Raw genomic sequence first — 20574 nt, 5'->3', positions numbered from 1 at the left:
AAATCAGCAAATCTCACAATTTTTTGGCTTTAATCGTCAATTCACTTGGAGCATTAGTTAATCAACAAATACTTGAGCACCTACTCTGTGCCAGGCATGTTACAAGTGTTAACAAGGTTTTAATTTATCCCGTTAAAAAGAAAAAAATCAGTCCTGTCCAAGCTTAACAAAGTAATTCACATTTTTAAAAAAAGTACCAATCATGTAATCCTCATTTAATAAGAACCGACACTACTTTGAATCCACAATTCAGTCTTATCTAACAATCTGTAAATGGGTCAATTTGAACTTTACGTCTTCAGCACATAAAGTTGGTATCATAAGACCAGTGAGTTATTTCACTCTGGGAAAATCGGGAGGGGGCGGGGGTGGGCTCTTTCCTTCAAAGCTGCGGTCTCTTCTTGGGACAAAACTAGCGACTGAAGTGAAACCAATGTGCTGACGTTAAAGTTCGTCACATGCCATCTGTAATCAGAAAAAAGTGTTCTAGACAGAAGACGACTTACTTAGACTGCTGAGCTGGCGTATGATAGCAGCAAGGGTACTGTTGGTTACACATTCAAGTTCACTGGTAATCCCCTCCGGCAGGGCTCCCCGGCACAAGTGCCGGGGCTCGATGTTCCTCTTCACTAAAGGCATGGCTCACGATCTGAAAATCAAAAAGACATTTTTTTAAAAGCTCACAGTCACATTTTAAGAAACTTAGAGTTTTCATTATCCTTTCTACGTGAGACAATCAGCTAGAAACACAGCAGATGTCGAATTAATTTCATAAAAGTTTATCGATTGCCAAGATATATTTAGCATACAACCCGACTTTTATAGAAAGATAATGTAAGCAAGATTTCCAGTAAAGTATGAATGACTGAATGCATGCATTTATACTTTCCCTCCCTCTCTACTAACATGATGAGAGATCAAAAAGGCATAAGCCCAGAAGTGCTAAGGGCAGGAAAGGACATAGCGGTCCCAAACTGGACAGAGCCTAATCAGATGAAGACACAGACAAGACCATACCCTGGAGGCCAATGAAGGGAGAAAGGAAGTGAGCCCACTGCCCACCTTCCCCAACAACAGCTCAGGAACAGAAGGTGACACGTATGCATGAAACGGACAGAGGTGGGGGAGGAGGGGATGGCTTCCCAAGTGGGATAAGCTAATGAACTAGATGAACCACAAGGATCCACACGAAGGAATATGACAACAGGAGGACTAGCTTTTAAAAATCCATTTACAAGTTCCTTCTCCCTTCCTGGGCTGCCTCCACTCCACCCTACCCAGCATGTTTTACTTTCTGGTGAACTCCAGGATTTGGACTTGAGACACAAAGCAGAGCTAAAGGTTGGGGCAGGAAATGCACTGAGACCAGGGGTATTCAATCAAAGTCTACACTGAATGTAAGATGGGGCTTCTCCCCACACCCTCGTTCCCTGGCTGGCTTCTCCACATGGCTCCCAGAGCCCTGGCAGCCTGGTTTTCACTCCCACCCAAAGAGACAGGGACATCCCTCCCTGGGAATACTGGAAGAGAGATCTACAAACATGGGACACTGGGCCAGGGCTTCCCCCCTATGGAAAATGCCGACCGGGTCACCTACCAGTTACACCTGCCAATAATCTCTCCCCGCACAGTTCCCACATGGCTTTTAATGCCCCGGACATAAGAATGCACAGTGAAGGATCACCAGACACTTCAGGAAAGCCTTCCCCAATGTGGGGAAACCTGGGAATCCCTTTCACTTCTCTCCACAAAAAGTACATTATAAATAACATGAAATCTCAACATTTTGTTGAAGGAGGCATATAGAGTTTCAAACCTACTACTTAGACAACCAACCTACCGCTCATACAACAGTAGAAAATCCAGTGACTGGGACATAACCGTTATTTTAACAAGATCATCATATTGGCCAGCTTGGAGGTACAGAAACACAAGAGCCTAGGATGTTGGTCAGCGGTCAAACCTGCCCTGAAGTGCCAATCTGAATTCTTGTTATGGGAGACAAGTAACATCCTCTTTGTTTAAACCACCGTAGTTGGGCTTTCTGTTATGTGGTGTGAAACTTATTTCCAACTGGTACAACAACTGAATGGTACGCTGTACCTAAAGATCCTGGAATGTGGTAAGCATATAATAAATCTTTGCCTTTCTTCCTCCTTTCTTTAAGACTTTTGCTCATATATCTAATAAATACTTACAGAGCACCTACCACCCACCCGGCGGTGTAGGAGGTTGACGATCCAATGGGGAGTCAAAGCAGACAAGGAACCCCCCTTCCCATTGAAGCTCTATTCTACGAGGGAGAGAGACATTGACCCAACCGTGCAGGTTAATGAATTCGGGGTTAGAAAATCGTTTGTGGGGTCAGGGTGCTCAGCTGTCTAGAGTCACGGACAAGCTCCTGTGGACGCGGGACCTGAAATCTGAAGGGTGAACAAGGGTCCTGTGTGGTAATGTGGAGAATGAAGCAAAAGAAGGCAAAAGGGGGTGAGAGCTGTAAAGGAAAAGTTCTGTCCAATTATCCAACGTTTAATCGACTATTTCTGCCTTATATCCATGAAGGTGGTCGTTCAACACACTGACCCTATTTTCAGATTCAAATACTACTCCCATTGACGCAGGCGCAATGCCTATAGCACCCCCCTTCACCTCTCTGTGCCTGTTTCCTCCTTGTAAAATGGGGAGAATACAGCAGTCCCTACCTTAGACAGTGCGAATCTAATGAACGATTACATATATTAATCATTTAGAACAGCCTGAAATATAGCAGCACTAAAAAAAAAGTGACTGATTATTAATTTAATGACATCTTACATGTTGTTATAATGTTAACTATTATTTCTATCATACTAGTAAAAGGAACGGTTTACTAGCCGACGATAAGGCTGAACCACAAAAGATAACAATATCCGCATAGAAATTATGTGAAAGAAGATGTACACACTCAAGGAAGGAATGCTAAAATATGAAAATTCTAGAGGTCCAAGTCTCAAGGCAAAAAACAGAAGATTTACTGTGAGTTGTCATTTCTTTCTGGAGCCACATTAGAACAACAGGACAGGATGGTAACTAATCACAATAAAATGAACTAGAAAGCCAGAATTTGTCATAAGGGAAAAAGAGAAAACTCATTAACAAACTTAATAAAAGCATAGAGTGTGGGAAAGAAAACTACTGAAAACGGGGACTCACTCCAGGGAAGCGAGAAGGAAATTAAGCAACAAAAACCATGATATCCATAAAGAAGCACGGAGCGATCGGGGGTGGGGGGTGGAGAGGGATGTGGTGGCAAAAGCTTCTAAGGACGGCACAGATAAGCTAGCGAACCGGATGTTCTAGAAGACTCTGAATTCGAGGGCAGCCTGCTTGTAACGCCGATTTGTGAAACTGGCCCAAGTGTGAATTAGCTTTTAAATAATTTCTCAAAAGAGGGATTTATGAGAGTTTGGGGTAAATGTAAGATTTAGGAGCTGAAGGCTGCGCATATAACACGCCCCTCCTGCACATTCGTTCTGTGTTCATCCAGGATGAAATGTGACTCTTTACCCGTGTGTTTCAGCCTCTGACATGCCCAGCAACCTTCCCGGTACACCTCCCCCAGCCCACCACCACATCTCTTACGATTTATTCAAACGCATAGAAATCTAATCATCCACGTATCACAGAGGTCCCACCAACATGTCCGAAACACGGCCACAGCTAGGTAATACCTCCCTCCCCTCTTTCCCTGGACTGGGTCCCCAATATCGGATACACCTGCCATTCATCAGGGCATATGTGGGAGCTACCACCGGCTGTCTGTTTCGAGGGAATCTTGAAAACGCGCACAGAATCTTCCCCGTGTTCTCAGTCAGAGGTGCTCAAGGCCCACTCTGATACCCACCCTCCCCACCCCCCCCTCCCCCCGCCAAAGGCCCTCAGTTTCGTATTTAAGACAGCCCCCTCTTGTGTTCACGCAGTGAACTGTTGGCTCAACACGGTGGGTCCTGGGAGGCTCCATGGGTACTGCGGCCTCACCGAAAGGGCTCACCTAGAGGCTTGCTTAAGACGTTATTAGGGCACCAAAGAAAAAAAGCTTAAGTCTAAGCGGGTACAGTACCCACATCTTTTATTTCTGCATTCCGATGCTTTGATATCTTGGAGCCAGACGGAGGTCCCTGGAGGCATCGGTCCTCCGGGGATTAGCCAATTCCTAGAGCTGGTAAACTCACCCAGGGGCTCGCCTCTCATATGCAAACCTATCAACCCACAGCCCGCACCTCCTCTATCCGCTCTCACACCCCATGCCACCGTCCAACTGCCCCAGTCACCCCAGGACCAGGTGCCAGACAACCGGGGACAACATTACGCCCCAAAGCCTGCTGAAATTACTCAAAGTAGCCAATCCCAAACCTGCTCAGCCTGCCTTATCCATCCTTCCCCACAGAAGCTGCGATAAAGGCCAGCTTCCTCTTTCGCTCTGTCTCCAGGTACCCCCCAAACCCAGTGCTTCCCCCCGCGCAGTCTCCTCATCTTGGGATCTGTAACGTTTACCTTATGGTATCACCTCCTGATCTGCTGGCCAGCCCGTATGTCACCTTTTCGATTAGCATACTGTATTTTAAAAAAAAAATCTTTTTTTTAACGTTTATTTATTTTTGAGACAGAGCGAGACAGAGCATGAATGGCAGAGGGGAAGAGAGAGAGGAAGACACAGAATCGGAAGCAGGCTCCAGGCTCTGAGCCGTCAGCCCAGAGCCCGACGCGGGGCTCGAACTCACGGACCGCGAGATTGTGACCTGAGCCAAAGTCGGACGCTCAACTGACTGAGCCACCCAGGTGCCCCAGCATACTGTATTTTAAGACAACAGGGAAGTCTGAGAAGGATTCCAAGGAAGCAACATGGCAGCGATGTATCTGTGTCCCTGCTTACCATTGCAAGCGAACTGCAGGAGTCTACGTGCCTGGCCCCAGGCAAGGACTCCCTCCCGAAGTGGACTAGAAGCTTTCTGAACTCAGGGACCGAGCCTACAAGTTCTGTGTGTCCCACACCGACTTCCAGGGTCCCCAACACAACCTGAGCGTTGAAAAACCGTCTGCTGGTTACACGCCGACACGTGTAGGCAGACACGTCTCTGTTTGGCCCTCTCCTTGGGCACTGCGTCTGTTGTTGTTCCAGTATTTCAGCCCTAATGAATCCCAGCCTTCACTTCTCACGGTCGTTATATGTCTCTTTGGCACCCCCACACTTGTCTAAACACAAACGATACAACGGGGAGGAAACGCTACTCTCCTCTCAACTTTAGAAAAATGGCTTTGTAGTTCCTTTGGAAAGTTCTAATTGCCTAGCAATGACTGTCATGACTTCCCGATTCAGGGTGAAGTTCCCTGACACGTGAATTTTCCCCCGGCCGGCCTTTATTTTATCTGACGCTAATCCAGTTTTGAATACACTGAACGGCAGGGTAGAGGTACAGGGGAAAACGTTGGGTCACTCATTACTCTTGAAAATGCTCCGCAATGACAAAAACGGACACGTAATGAACTAACCCAATTAGTCACGAACAAATCACTTAAGTATGCCTCTCGATTCCTTCGCTTGAAGAACTAGGATGCATCCGGAGCATTCTTCAAAGTCATCCTGTGCGCTAAGAAAAAAATCAAAGACTGCTAATCATACGTTTATGGATTATTAGAGGTTACGTAAGGTATTGCTATTAAACCTGTAGTTCGCCCAACCTTTCTGGGAAATGTTTCAATTTAGAGACAGACAACCTGGTTCACATAACCGTGAACTAGATTCCAGACGCGGCTGAAAGCAGGCCAGAGCCCTTCCCTGGGAATTCGGAAGTGGGACCCCACACCCAGCTCAGCTGCTGCTCTCTCGAACAGCAGGCATGGGTAACCCCTCTGCCACAGGAAGTGGAGACTGCCACAGTCACGGCCAAGAAATGAGAACGAAGTCCCAGACAAACTGGCAAAGCCAAGAGGCAGACAAGGACACCCCAAGGCTTTGCCCAATCCTCAGAATGCACGGCCAACGAGGAGAGGACACTCCTACCCAACCCCCCACTTCACTGGGCGGGGGGTCAGGCTTGCATCCCGGTCTGATGCCTCTTTCGGGCTCTTCTCGCTTCCTCTCTTTCCTTCCACACCACAGTTCCCGTAACCAAACCCTCGCAGGTATGACCCCATCTTGATGGCTTTCTCTCGAGGACCCAGACAAATAGGAGCGGCTCTGGGAGTGGTTTAAGAAAAACGGGTAGTAATCCAGGGATACGGGCCTCGTGCACAGACCACTGTGCAGGAGAGGAGGCGGCTGTCTTGAAAGGGCAGGCGTGAAGAGTCCTGCCACAAGACTGTGGTTCACCTGCTACGGGACTGAGCCGTAAGTGACCTGGAAACTGTCCGGTGGAGGGAAATGCCACGACAGGAATAACAGTGTGGACCCGTGGAAGATCCAGAAGGTAAAAAACATCTACAACAACAGCAGGGTTGGCTCGTGGCTGCTAGCCTGCACTGATGGCCTGCGTAAGGGTAATGAGGGACCGAAAGCTGTTAACAAGCCGTTAATGGCTAAGTGAGAGAACACCGGAGCCTTCCTGGTGGGTGTAAACCGGTCCTCATCAGTGACCTGTAGTGACCTGAAATGGAACTGCGGACTGGACTGCGTGACAGCTACGGAGCTCAAGATGTTCGAATGCTCGGTCAGAGCATCCTGTTAGTATGCAGATCCAGGCTGCGGTTTTCAGGGATCCTGAGAACTGGAACACGGACTCCTGACGGATGCCCATGAGGATGCTGGGCGCAAACACTTCCCCACCACCCCCCAGCTCCCTCCGGAAGTGGTCAGCACACCACTGGGGGATGCCGCACAGGCCTCGCCCCCACGGCTGGCAGGTGACCCGCGCGGGCTGCACACGTCCCTTCCCGCGTGCCAACGGGGGAACTGGTGCCGGGCCTGGCGGGGGAGACTGACATCAGGCAGCCCGGGGAGGACCAGCAAGCGGTGGGTGGCTGTGCCCCAGAGACACAAGCTTCGGGGGGAGCGTGGAAGACAAAGCGTGGGAAGGCCCTGGATGTGGCAACTCTGGTGAAGCTTCTAGGGGCGTGGCAGTTGGGGGCATGCTGGGAGAGCCCCTCCTGAGTAAAAGACACATCCACAAAGAAGGAAGTGCAGCGCCCATTCGGCTGGGTCGTGGGGGCAACGCAGCTGGGATGCTGCTCTGGCCCGCAGACCGGGTGGCACAGCGGCTGCCACCTGGGAGTGGGGCCCAGAGCAAGAGGCTTTCTCTGCAGCAGGGCCGGGCTTGGCACAAGCGGCCCGGATGTTTAGGCTGTAGGATCCAGTGACCCTGGATGGTACGGAGGGGTCCGTAGCGGGAACAGGTGCAGTAAGGAGCCCCTGGCAAGCGCCAGATGGAGAATCAAGCGTATCCCCCTGGGATTCTGAAGTAAGGCCACGCCATCACAACAGAGGATGATACGCCCTTTGAGAACAGCTCCTGGCGTGTGCATTACCAGGCCCTGGTAGAGGTCATGAACAGCAAGGGCGGAAGCATCCAAGGCCCCCCCGCCCCCGCCGCCCCACCGGTGACCTGGGTTTGTAGGTCAACCGGTCCACCAGGGGATGGAAAGGGCACTCCCCAGAGTGAGCCAGCGTGGAAGGCACAAGTGACTCCCACGAGCAGGAAGTCCAGACCTCCTCCACGTCCCCCACCACAGCTGCCGGCGCACTCGATGCCCGTGCCCCCGGCGAAACGCCGACTTGTACGTCTAGCGGGCAGAGCGGGGCAGGCACGAGCCTGGATGACAGACGGGTCAGCCTGACGTCAGGGACGAAAGCAAAGAGCGCCCATGGCTCTGTTACAGCAGCAACTGGGGATTGCCCTTGAAGACACCGGAGAGGAAAACCTTCCCGCACGCGGAGGTGCGACACGACAGTTCACCCCACTTCGTGCGGAAAGGAGACGGAGCCTGAGCTGAAAATCCAGATGCCTGGGCTGCCCGCTGTGTGGTCAGGGGACGAGAAGGAAAAGAACGAGAGCAGCAGGGACAAGGAAGTCTGGATACAAGCATACGGGGCAGGCACTGGGGAGCGGGCACAGTGGGAAGGCTCCTGGATCGTGTCAACCCCCCCCTCCCGCCCCCCACGGGAGAGGCGCGGAGTACCGAGTGGGCAAGATCCACGAGGCCGCGGCATCAGATTTGCCCGATGGGATCGCCTCCGTCGCCGCATCTGACCAGGGGCCCCCTTCACAGCGGGGAGGCTCGGGACTGGACCCAACACGGTGGGTGGTAGGTAACACACACCACACCGTCCAGATGCAGATGCCCCCCCGCCCCGAGTGCCGCAACCGCCTTCTCAAAGCACACGGAAGCTCGAGAGACGGTCTGACAGGATGGGTGCCACGCTTCACGATGCGGTCTGCGAGGTCGAAGACCGCTCTGTGGCACCGCGTCCCTAAGAAGGGCACGCGGGTTCAGGAGCCAGGAGGCGGAAGCTGCCACGACCCACTTACCATCACTGCCAAGAGCCCACTGAGGGGTTCTGCGTTCCCGCCCCTGCCCGCAGGACTCTGGAGGGCCAGGAAGGGCTCATTCCGGCAGGGGCCACGGTCAAGGTCCCAGGGAACTGCAGGTTCTGGCTCCGGGCAGCACCCCGGACCCCTTGGGCCAGGGACCAGAGTCCCCTTGGGGCACAGGAAGCCGACTGTGACCAGGAGGAAGGGCTGCGTTTACACAAAGGGCAGGGAGGAGCACGCGTGCAAGCCAGGCGACACGCATCTTGTTGCCCGCTTCCGGCAGGATCCGGGTACTTGATTACCCACCTTACGTAGCGTGCTCGGTCAGCGCGCGTGCGCGCGCGTGTGTGCGCCGCACCTGCCGATTTCCTGGAGCATCTATCTCAGCGTTAACTTGTTCCTCACGGTGGGGCTTTCTTCTCCGCACCTCCTTTCAGGAGTTTCCCGACACAGCAACCTTGTGTTTGCTTTGACAGAGACCCTGGCACAGGACGAGGGTTCTAATTTCTCACCGAGAGCTTGGGGTTTTTTATTTCTGGAGCCCCAGGCAGATGGCAAGCCATTTCTCAAGGCTGGCGAGCCGTTCTTCCACCCAATTTTTAAGGGATCTGACAACCCTCTGAAAATCACAGTGTTCATTTGAGGCTCCAGTTCCAGCTCGCTGCCTCAGGCTGGCCGGACACACGTTTCTGTACCATGGGCAGCATCAGAACCTAGCCTCCAGCACCTGTTCTGGTGTCCTTTCCCCTCTCGACCCCCTTGGCTTCTAACACCCGTGGACAGGCCGCCAACGTGTTCTTTCCAACAAGGCAAGGTTTAAAAAAAAAAAAAAAACACATAAATTCACACACAGTCAGCTATACTTTACCCAGCAGCTGTACATGTCCACAGAAACTCACATGGCTAATTTCACTTCGTAGATGTCTCCTATGCGGACTCTCTTAACCCCCCCAGCCTCTCCATCACTGTATCACATCACGTTTCACTGTTCCTATAACCCTCTCCATTGTGGTCCTCAAATGTGGAACGAGAAAGGGTGAGTACAACGATCGGCAAGGTATAGTGAAAAACTGAAAGGATCGGTGACCAGCAGAGAATAATATGGGTAAAGTGGGTAACAATGGGGAAGACAATGTCGAATATAGAGCAAAAACGTATTCTTTACTCCAACTTATGAACTGCATTAACAAATTAAGCCTGAGTCCCTGTGTGTGCTGATTACACCTTCCCTGCCTTCCTTACAGCTCACATGAAAATGTGTGCTGGGCAAAAAAAAAAAAAGTAACATACTGATGGTATTATTAAATTTTAATATTAATCTAACGTTCATTCCTAAAGTAAGATACTTAATTTTTTCCCTCTAATTTTATTTAGTGTCCAATTAGTCTACACCTGAATTTCTCCTGCAACTTGACTTACTATGGCAGCTGAATGTCCAAACACTGGCATTTCACTTCCCGGAGTGGTAATCTTCTAACTCAAGTCAAATGATTAAAGAATTTCAAGTAATATCAGTGTGCTTTCTACTTAAAGGCAACTTTTCTCTCTTCCAATAAGTTATCTAACCTCTTTTTTAAAATTCCATACACTGGGGCGCCTGGGTGGCTCAGTCAGTTAAGCGTCCGACTTCAGCCCAGGTCATGATCTCACAGCGCGTGAGTTCAAGCCCCACGATGGGCTCTGTGCTGACAGCTCACAGCCTGGAACCTGCTTTGGATTCTGTGTCTCCCTCTCTCTCTGCCCTTCCCCCACTCATGCTCGCTCTCTCTGTCCCTCTTTCAAAAATAAATAAACACTTAAAAAAATACATAAAATGAAATTCCGTATTATAAAACTCTGAAGTCTTCCTATAGAATGATTAATTGGAATGTCTTTTCTAAAAAGGTTACAAAAGCAATTCAACAAATGTTTAAAAACGGTGTGAAGTTCTCGTAGTGTCCCTTCTCCCAACCATTCCCGTCCACACCGAACCACCCGGCATGAGCTGTCATCTCAGCAATCTAAGTCACTGGTGGATCTTTCCAGCTCACTTACTGTTACCGATTTTCAGTTTAATTTCACTGTATTCAGAAGACATAATTTGTATGGACTTGTCTAAATTTGTTGAGACGTGTCTTATGGCCCAAAGCATGATTTGTCTTGGTGAGCATTCCACACGTACGTCTTGGCGAACAGACGTGCGTTCAGCTGTGGTGACTGATGAGGATGATGTTGTGATCTTCTATTTTCTTAACTAATTCTTAGTACGCTTGTTCCCTGAATCCCTGAGAGGAGGTTTGAGGCTGCCCACAGTAATAGATTTGTCCATTTCTCCCTGGCGTTCTATCAGTTTTTATGTATTTTGAAGGTCTGTTGTTGAATCTACACACACATTTCAGATCATCACGTCTTCCTGGTGAAATAAACCCCTTGTCCTTACGTAACGTTCCCTTCACCCCCGAGCTGGATCGCTGTCCCAGAGTCTACTTCAGTCATCCCTTCTTTTGACCAGTGTTTATGCAATGTAAGTTCTTCCTTTCAATTTTAACCTTTCCGTGTCTTTACGGTAGGTTTGAGACAGCATGCGGTTTGGTCTTGCTTTTCTGTCCAAAATGACGATTTCTGTCTTTTAATTGGTGTGGTTAGGTCATGTACTTTCTTTCAAGTGTAACGATCAGGTAGAATTTAAGCCTTCTTGCCAGTGGTCTTCTATGTTCTGCATTTTGCTCCGTTTTGCCATCTTTCTGTCCTCTAATAATTATTTTTCTGATGTCTCATCTCCATAACTGGCTTTTACTCACTTTTAACCTTTCTAAAGTGGTTTCCCTACCGTCTTACGATCTATGTATAATCACGGCCTACCTTCAACTACTACTAAACTACATCGTGCATCGTGTGTGAACATTGGCTGTAACCTCGGAAGGGCGCATTTTTGTCTTCTTTCTCCAATGCTGATACGTTCATGTTCACCCTCATTTTTCACCATATCAGGGTCTATTCGTTTCTCTGTGTAGATCCAGACTGCCATCTGGCACCCCTTCTGCCTAAAGAACTTCTTTCAACATTTCTTGTGGGGCAGATATCCTAGAAAAAAAAAAAAAATTCCCTCGGCTTCTGTTTGTCTTAAAAAGTCTTCACATGGTCCTTTTTTTTTTTTTTTTAAGAGATTTTTGATGGGTATAGAAATTTGGGTTGCCAAAATTTAGGGTTTTTTATTTTGTCTTTTGGTACTTTACAGATGTTATTCCACTATTATCTTTGCTCCTCCATTTGTAATGTTCATTCTCCTTATGGCTGCCTTTAAGATATTCCTGTTTATCTTTGGTATTTCAGCAGCTTGGTTCTTGTGTTTATAGAATTGGAGGGGGGGTTCGCATTTCTTGCTCTCTGAAATTGTTGGATTTGTATGTATTTCCTTATTTAATTTTTTTTTTTTTTTTTTTTTGCTTCCACCAATTTTGGATAATTCTCAGCAACTCTTCAAGTATTTTTTTTTAAGTGGTGTTCTTTTCAAAGAATATTTATGTTTGGGGAGCCTGGGTGGCTCAGTCGGTTAAGCGTCCGACTCCGGCTCAGGTCATGATCTCACAGTTCGTGAGTTCGAGCCCCACTTTGGGCTCTGTGCTGACAGCTCAGAACCTGGAGCCTGCTTCAGATTCCGTGTCTCCCTCTCTCTCTGCCCTTCCCCTGCTCGTGCTCTGTCTCTCTCTGTCTCAAAAATAAGTAAAAACGTTAAAAAAACATTGAAAAAAGAGAATATTTATGTCTTTATTTTGAGAGAGAGAGAGAGAGAAAGCATGAGCTTTCACAAACACAGAGGATACCGCAGAACACCCAAGAAGTATGGAACAATATCAGTAGTGTAACATACTTGTAATTGGAAATCCAAAAGGAAAAGAAAGAAAGTATTATCCAGGGAAAATACTGGAGGGGGCGCCTGGGTGCCTCAGTCAGTTAAGTTTCCAACTCTTGATTTTGACTCAGGTCATGATCGCACGGTTCATGGGGTTCATGGGATCCAGCCCCACCTCGGGCTCTGATCTGACAGCGTGGAGTCTGTTTGGGACTCTCTCTCTTCCTCCTGTCTCTCTGCACCTCCCCCTCATGGGGGAGGCAAAGGGACTGGAAATGAAGGGAAATGGAAATCAATCATGCTTATGTGATGAAACCTCATTAAAAATCCCCAAACTATGGGGTGTGGAGATCTCCCAGGTTGGTGAACACATTCATGTACCAGGAGGGTGGCAAATCTCAACTCTGTGGGAATTGGGGACGGAAGCTCTGGTCCCTGGGACCCTTCGAGACCTCATCCCATGTACTTCTTCATCTGGCTGTTCACATTTACCTGGGTCCTGGGGGCTTTGCTGCCCTCCCAGCAACTTCTGTGTCAAAGGAGAGAAGGAGCAGAATAATGGACCTTACAGCCTACCAGTCCCCCAGTACGGCCATCCCCCGCATGGCCGCACCACCAGTGGGGTCCTGTCTAGTCCCTCTTCTTTCTTACCAGTGCCTGGTGGAGGCCTGCAGAAAACAGCTTGCGAGTATCTAGGCTCCTGGTTATTCGAACGGATGTGTTCACTCACACTCAACCTTTAAGAGCTCCTTTTAGCCACTTTGATGGTGGTCACCTGTCCCCCCCGTCCCATGCTCTGCAAAACACAAAACAGTTTAAGAGTCCTGCTCTCCTCAGGAGGGCTTGCTACTCTTCATAATTCAAGATAAGTTATTACTTTATAGATCATCTGGCTTCTCTCTCTTACTGATGGAAGCAATGCTCATTTCCAACTTTTTATATCGTAACTGGAAAAGAAACTCTCTGGCAGCATGGTAAGGACAAGATGAACAAACACATCAGCTTCCTCTTTTGTTAAGACTTGAAACGGCTAACTATACTCACAAAGGGACAAGAAAGCAAACGGACATTCTTGAGGAGTGACCATCTGAGGGTCCTCTAAGTATCTGTGTGCGCAGACCCCAAAGTGAGCAAACTGTTTTGGAAACAAAGGAGTAACACTACCATAGGAGTACAGACAACAGCTTTCATGCGTGGAACATACTGCCATGGGGAGTATAAATTAAATTGAAACCCACAACTGTGATCATTCCCCAGCTTATTCCACAATCGTAGGAAGGGCTGACCGGATGCAGAGTAACTTCTAGTAACTGCATTAAGTCTTTAGGACAGATTTTAAAACCGTATTACTGAGCGTTAGAGTTAAGTGTACAAAACTGAACCAACAGGCTTCGTGACAGGTTCCCTTCTCCACTCCGCAGCCACAAAGACAATCCTGGGAGTTCTGAGAGCACGCACGGCCTGCAGAACTTGACGGTGTTAATGATTCTGTCTTTTCTATTCCGGATGCGCCGGTAACCTTGGCTCTGACTGCCGCGTGCCAGGCAATCAGTGCCACGCGAGGCAGAGCCAAATCACACCGTTCGGGCGATACACACACGCCAAACTCAACGTGTGCGTGCCGCCCGTGTCTGGCTTTTCAATCACGCTGACTTGTATGTATGAGATTTGTACTCCAGAGCGATCTAAGCAGGAGTGGTCCTGTCTCCACGCTCGTACAGAACTAAGTGACACACTGCTTCCAAGCCCCTGCTCTCACCTCCCACCAACACTGCCCACCGGGCCCTGTCGATTCCAAAGGGCAAGGGCCATGTGTGTGCGCCCTCGTTTCACGGCACGCTGCCTGCCTACTGACAGTCCCCGAAGGCATTTCCCACTAATGTTACATTCCCAAGGCCGAAGGAAGAGCCCAGGATTCCTCAACTCCCAACCTGTGACATTATCTTCTAGACCTTTAGTGCGTTTTTATTATTCTTTAGCCAGTGGGAATACGAAGAACAGACGAAAATAAGAGTCCCTTTCCTCAAAAAATTAATGGCTTAGTGAGAGACCCAGGCATATAAATTAAGTTACAACCCAGTGTGACAAGCCCTACGTTATAGGTATTTCTCACACCCGGGCAACTAAATTTAAACACAACTGGTAGGATTCAGCAGCAGGGCGGTGGGGAGGAGGGAGCCCCGCATCACAGGCCTGTAGCGCCATGCCCGGCAGGCAGGAGCCGCTACTCAACAAGCATCAGCGGACGAACAGAGGTCTTACTCCAGGTCCGTGGGAGGCATCGCATTATTTTTAAAAACCGCCAAGCAGCCGCAACAAGCAAGCATCCGGGGGGCAACAGGAGACCCAGGTCTGCCGAATAACACGATGTACCTGAAACGTGTGTCCCGTACCTATTGTTGGAGGACATTCTGAGGTACAGAGTGATCCTTTGCCTTTTGTGGGCTACAAAAAGGCACCAAAAGACACTTCAGGTGGAAGCTGATATCTGGTTCGCACTGAAAAAGCAGAGATCAGATGTCTAGGTTGAGATTTCTCCCCACCAACGCTCTCCCCATTGGCTCCTGTCTTGCAGTTTCTCTGCTTCGGGGAGAAACCTCAAAGCCCGTACAGGTGACAAAAAGCAATTTATCGTAAGTGAGAATATAGAGAACAGAGTGGGGACCCTGGCAAAGAACAATCACTAAGAAAAATCCTTAGGTCCCTCTCCTCTCTTTTCTCTCCTGGTTATTGTGGGGAAGAGTGATGAGTGCCCCCCCCCCCACCAAAAAAAAAAGAAAAGGAAAAAAAAAGTCTCTGTTCTAGAACCTTCCACCATTTATTTCTATTTAGCTACACTTAGCTAAACTGATTCTTATGCTCTGTTTTATATCCTTCTTTAGTCTAGATTTTTTTTTTATTTAAATAAATTACTAAGTTCCTATTAGATATGAAATGTTTTTAAAGCATATACGTCTTGGGGCACCTGGGTGGCTCAGTCGATTGGGTGTCCGACTTCAGCATGATCTCACGGTTCATGAGTTCGAGCCCTGCGTCGGGCCCTGTGCTGACAGCTCAGAGCCTGGAGCCTGCTTCAGATTCTGTGTCTCCCTCTCTCTCTACCCTTCCCCTGCTCATGCTCTCTCTCTCTCTCTCTCAAAAACAAACATTTAAAAATAATAATAGGAGCGCCTGGGTGGCTCAGTCAGTTAAGTAGCTTACTTTGGCTCAGGTCATGATCTCGCAGTTCCTGAGTTAAAGCCCCACAACGGGCTCTGTGCTGACGGCTCTGAGCCCGGAGCCTGCTTCAGATTCCGTGTCTCCCTCTCTCTCTGCCCCTCCCCTGCTGGCGTGCTCACTCGCTCCCTCTCTCTCTCTCAAGAATAAACATTAAAAAATTAAAAATTAATAATTAAAATAAAATAAAAAATAAAATAAAATATGTCTTCTGCTTCCAAGTCCATAATGGCCCTGGCGTCCATACAACCAGATACTCAGTATATCTGGGACTAGAGAATATATTTTATATTGGAGCCTACGCCTGTCTTCTATTTCTTTGTTGTGCATACAAATTTATCCCCATGCATGTTACTACTCTAGGAACCTCGAAGATGCTTTCGCCAGACACTATTTTCCTTCCCTGTTTTGACCAGCCCAACAAAACCGGCTCTTTATTAAAATAAACTTTTGGTGGATGAATGGAACCTGGGAGATCTAGACTAACTTCTTCATTTTACAGTCAGAGAGCAAGACCAAGAGACCCCAACTCTCCCACATCGTGGACATTTGCCAAGGAAGAGGAGAAATTAGCTCAATCTCTGACTTTGCTGGTGCTCTGCCCACCGCATTCCCATTTGCAAGCCTTCCTCCTATAAGCCCCATCTGTAAATATACCAACAAGCCAAGGCTATTTCATTTCTGTGTTTTATCAGTGTATTAGGCAGCAAGGCAGCAAAAATTCTCTGCCTTGGTATGCAAGTAAGCCTTGACTTCTCACATGATGCTTCAACATAGTCCCTCTCCTTCCTGCTACCTTCCCAACACTGAACCACGCACCTGTTGCGAGTGGTCAACTCCAATCGTGAAAGGAAGAAGCTGGTCTTTCCAAGGCTCCATTTATGGAAGATATTGTAGTATTTTTTCTAAACAGGGGGTTTTGTCTGGTTCCTCAGCTCCTGACGCTGCCTTGTTGCTGATGCATAAAGCATCAAATGTCCTGATCTTATTCTGTTTTGTATTTTCGAAATACGTGAGCTTTTACAACTGGCTTTTGGTTAACTATTCCAGAAACCCAGATATTTGTGTTCCATCCTACTTCCCAGGCCAGGGAAGCACTCTACCTACACCTCTACTGGGCATGATTCAGCATGACACCTTGGTAACTCAACTCCCATTTGACATCTGCCAGACAGGTGTGTGCAGGAGACTATGAGTATATACCCAGCCTCTAAGGACAAGCAGGGAAATGCTGTTGTGTGTGGGTACGGTAAGGAAAACTTCCCAGTTTAACAGGACCTTTGGGACAAGAGAAAGTGACCATCTCCTATTCCTTGATTTGGGATTACAGGTAACTTACTGTTGTTTCTTAGGCCCTAGCAATACTAAGTGAATCTCTCAATCAAAATGAGAAACTTGTAAGAACTAGGGTGTGTGTGTGTGTGTGTGTGTGTGTGTGGTGTTATTAGCTCTTTAAAGGAAATCATTTCAAAAGCTATTATAATTTGAATGGGACGACTGAAGAAAGAAAAACAAATCTACGTGAGAACTTCTCCTTAAGCTAGTCTAGGCTTCTCCTTAGGCTTCAAATCCCCAGAAATGACAAAAAAAAAAAAAAAGATCTAGATTTAAAATATATGCAATAAGGGGCCCTTAGGTGGTTCAGTCAATTAAGAATCCTACTCTTGGTCATGGTCTCACGGCTCGTAAGATGGAGGTCAACTTGGGGCTCGTGCACTGGCAGGGCAGAGCCTGCTTGGGATTCTCTCTCTCCCTCTGTCTCTCCCCCACTCATGCTTGGGCTCGCTCGCATGCTCTCAAAATAAATAAATAAACTTAAAAAAAAAAACAAAAAGACCAACCACACCAACTGTTGGTAGGAATACAGAGCGACTGGAACGCTCAAGCCCTGAAGAAAACGTAAAATAACACCATCACTGTTGAAAAGTTTGCCACGTTCTTAGAAAGTTAAACACACACTCCTAGGTATTTATGCAAAAGAAATAAAAGCATAATGCCCACATGCAGATTTGTACACGAATGTTCATACAGCTTTATTTGTAGTAGCCAAAATGATCCAAAAATAGAAACCACCCTAAATCCACCAACAAGCGAATAGATAAATAAACTCTACTAATCAGCAGTAACACGGGATGAGGTACTGATTCATGTAACAACATGGATGAATCTCAAGATAATTGTGCTGAATAAAAACCAGACCAGGGGCACCCAGGGGGCTCAGTCGGGTAAGTGTCTGACTTGATTTCGGCTCAGGTCATGATCTCACGGTTCTTGAGTTTGAGCCCTGCATGAGGCTCTGCGTTCTTTCTCCCTCTTTCTGTCCCTCCCCACCCCCACTCTGTCTCTGTCTCTCTCTCCCTCAAAAATAAACTTAAAAAATAAAAAAAGACCGAAAAAAAGAGTGTATACTATACGATTCCATTTACATAATTGTGATATTGTGATTTTTTTTTATTATTATTATTTTAGAGAGAGAGTACACAAGTGGGGGAGAAGGACAGAGGGAGAATCTTTTTTAAAAAACATTTTTTTTAGGGTCACCTGGGTGGCTCCATCAGTTAAGCCTCCGACTTCGGCTCTGGTCATGATCTCACGGTCCATGAGTTTGAGCCCCACGTCGGACTCTGTGCTGACGGCTCAGAGCCTGGAGCCTGCTTTGGATTCCGTGTCTCCCTCTCTCTCTACCCCTCCCCCACCCACACCCTATTTCTCTCTCTCAAAAATGAATAAACATTAAAAAAAATGTTAATAAATAAAATAAAAAATGTTTTTTTAAGTTTATTTATTTTGAGGGGGGGAGGGGCAGAGAGAGAGAGGGAGAGAGAAACTCCCAAGCAGGCTCCATGCTGTCAGCACAGAGTCCCACATGGGGCTCAATCCCATGACCCTGGGATCATAACCCGAGTCAAAAAGAAGAGTTGGATGCTTAAATGACTGAGCCACCCAGGGGCCTATGATACTGTGATTTATAGTAAGAGATCTATATTTGGTTTTCATCCTCATTTCTGGTACAGAGCTCCTAAAATCCTTGGAATTTCCTAAGTCAGAAGAGCTGTAATTTTGATATTCATAACAAATCCCTCTCAACCTCGCCAGGTGACTTTGGGAAAGACACTCCTACTGTCAGAAGGGTGGGAGCCGGTTGCCAGGGAAACCAACCATGTGATTAGAGGGTTAGAACTTTCAGTCCCAGCCACCCTAGCTTTGGGGGAAAAGGAGAGGCTTGAGTTCAGTCACCAGGAGCCAGTGATTTAACCAACTGTCCCTAGGTAATCAACCTCCCTAAAGACCCAAAAGGACACGATCCAGCGACCTTCCAGGTTGGCGAGCCGGGATGCATTCATGTACTGGCGAGTGGCACAGCCCAAACTCCATGAGGACAGAAGCTCCTGTGTTCTGCCAGGCCTGTGGCTGTTCAACCACATCCTTGAATATCTCTCATAATAAACTAGTCATCTACTAAGTGAACTGGTGTCCTGAGTTCTATAAGCCACTCAAGCTAATTAATAAAACCCAAGAAGTGGGGGCATGGGAACCCCCAATTTACAGCCAGTCGGTTGGAAGCACCGGGAACATTCTGGGCTTGAGACTGAAATTGGGCAGATGGGGGGAGCGAGGGGGGAAGTCTTGTGGGACAGAACCTTTCATCTGCGGGATCCGATGTGGTCTCCAGGGAAATAAACGAGTTAAACTGCAGGACATCCAGCTGCTGTGGTCAAGTTGCCTGATGTGTGGAAAACCCACACGTCTATCATCAGAAGTGAGGTGGTGCTGTGGTGAGGAATTTATAATACAGGAGACACACGGAGGAGTGTTCTTCCTTCACAATAACGTTCTAGGAAACGCAAGCTAACCTACAGTGACAGAAAGCAGATCAGTGGTGGCCTGGAGGCTGGGGACGGACAGGAGGGAGGGATGACCAGGGGCACGAGGAGAGTTGTGTGGGTAATGGCAGATTCACTTTCTTGCTGGGGGTGGTGGTTTCATGGGTGTGTGCACATGTCAGAACTTATCAGACTGTACATTTTAAATGTGCATAGTTTACCGTATGTCAATTACGCCTCGATACAACCGTTTACAAAATCAATCAGTGGAGGCGAACAAGAGATAAGGGCGGAAAACTAATTGGGAGATCACTGAATATTTCTTCACCGCTTAGGTTCTAACACGACGGCCTAGTAGAGACAACTCTATTGTTGGCCACAGACACAGGACTAAACATCACGGCAGAAGAAACAGACATAAGCGATAAATTTAGCAGGTAGGCCACCGCTCCAAGAGTATTTACAAAGGGCCGGTTAGTGGCGTAATAAACAGAAATGAGCTCAGTTCCCTAAGGAAAGTTCTCCTCCCACAGAATTCCTTCACCTGAAGGGAATCTGCCTCACCAACCTCATCAGGGAGTGTGCCACAGTCTGAGCACGGCTGGCTCTCCTCCAGGGGCCTCTCTCTCCAGCACAGCCAAACAAGCCACACGAGCAGAAGCCCCAGTTCCTCAGGAGCGGAGAGGCCTGTGGGAGTCACTGAAACCCCACTACACCCAAGTCCTTAGTTAACACACAGCAGCCAGAACATCTGCCCGGTGGCCTGAAAGGGCCGCGATGAGAAGGCCCAGCTGAAGACGCACTGAAAACCATAAAGCAGAATGCAAACACTGGATACTATGCCTATCTTTTTTTTAAGTTTATTAATTTATTTTCCGAGGGGGTGAGGGGCAGACAAAGAAGGAGACAGAGAATCCCAAGCAGGCTCCGCGCTCAGCACAGAGCCCGGGGTGAGGCGACCTCACAAACCATGAGATCATTCCCTGAGCCCTGAGATCAAGTGTCGGACGCTTAACCAGCTGAGCCACCCAGGCGCCCCTAGATATTGTTCCTCTTCAGCAAATAAATGCTCACCTGACCAACTAACTACCTTTAACCACCTCCTTTTCACTTTAATTGGACAGCAAGAGGAAGAAGCCATTTATCAGTACCACACTGTGGTGAACATGACGTGCTCATACGCTATTTAGCATGATAC

At 48.0% G+C, this 20574-nt stretch overlaps 1 protein-coding gene and 1 long non-coding RNA gene across 7 annotated transcripts in view; one reads left to right on the top strand and one right to left on the bottom strand.

Moving 5' to 3' along the window:
* Positions 1 to 20574, bottom strand: part of WASF3 (WASP family member 3) — a 133609-nt gene that overhangs the window by 43454 nt on the left and 69581 nt on the right. For 4 of the 5 annotated variants that reach the window (XM_042937545.1, XM_042937444.1, XM_042937705.1 and 1 more), the window contains one exon: positions 507 to 649. In XM_042937545.1, the coding sequence (XP_042793479.1) occupies positions 507 to 639 (133 nt within the window). In that variant the 5' untranslated portion in view covers positions 640 to 649. Of the gene's footprint in view, positions 1 to 506; positions 650 to 8501; positions 8716 to 20574 lie in introns of those variants that run through there. The other variant, XM_042937632.1, reaches the window with a different exon arrangement.
* Positions 8865 to 10013, top strand: LOC122219502. Of its 2 annotated transcripts, XR_006202429.1 has the most exons (3): positions 8865 to 8910; positions 9425 to 9540; positions 9879 to 10013. It is a non-coding gene; the product is annotated as an uncharacterized LOC122219502 (long non-coding RNA). The 2 variants fall into 2 exon arrangements; XR_006202420.1 differs by lacking the exon at positions 8865 to 8910 and having other exon boundaries at positions 9355 to 9540.

The sequence above is a fragment of the Panthera leo genome, chromosome A1 (genome assembly GCF_018350215.1).
Source record: "Panthera leo isolate Ple1 chromosome A1, P.leo_Ple1_pat1.1, whole genome shotgun sequence".
Classification (NCBI taxonomy): Eukaryota; Metazoa; Chordata; class Mammalia; order Carnivora; family Felidae; genus Panthera; species Panthera leo.
Note: the sequence above shows the minus strand (reverse complement) of the source record. Positions and strands in the feature narration are given on the sequence as shown.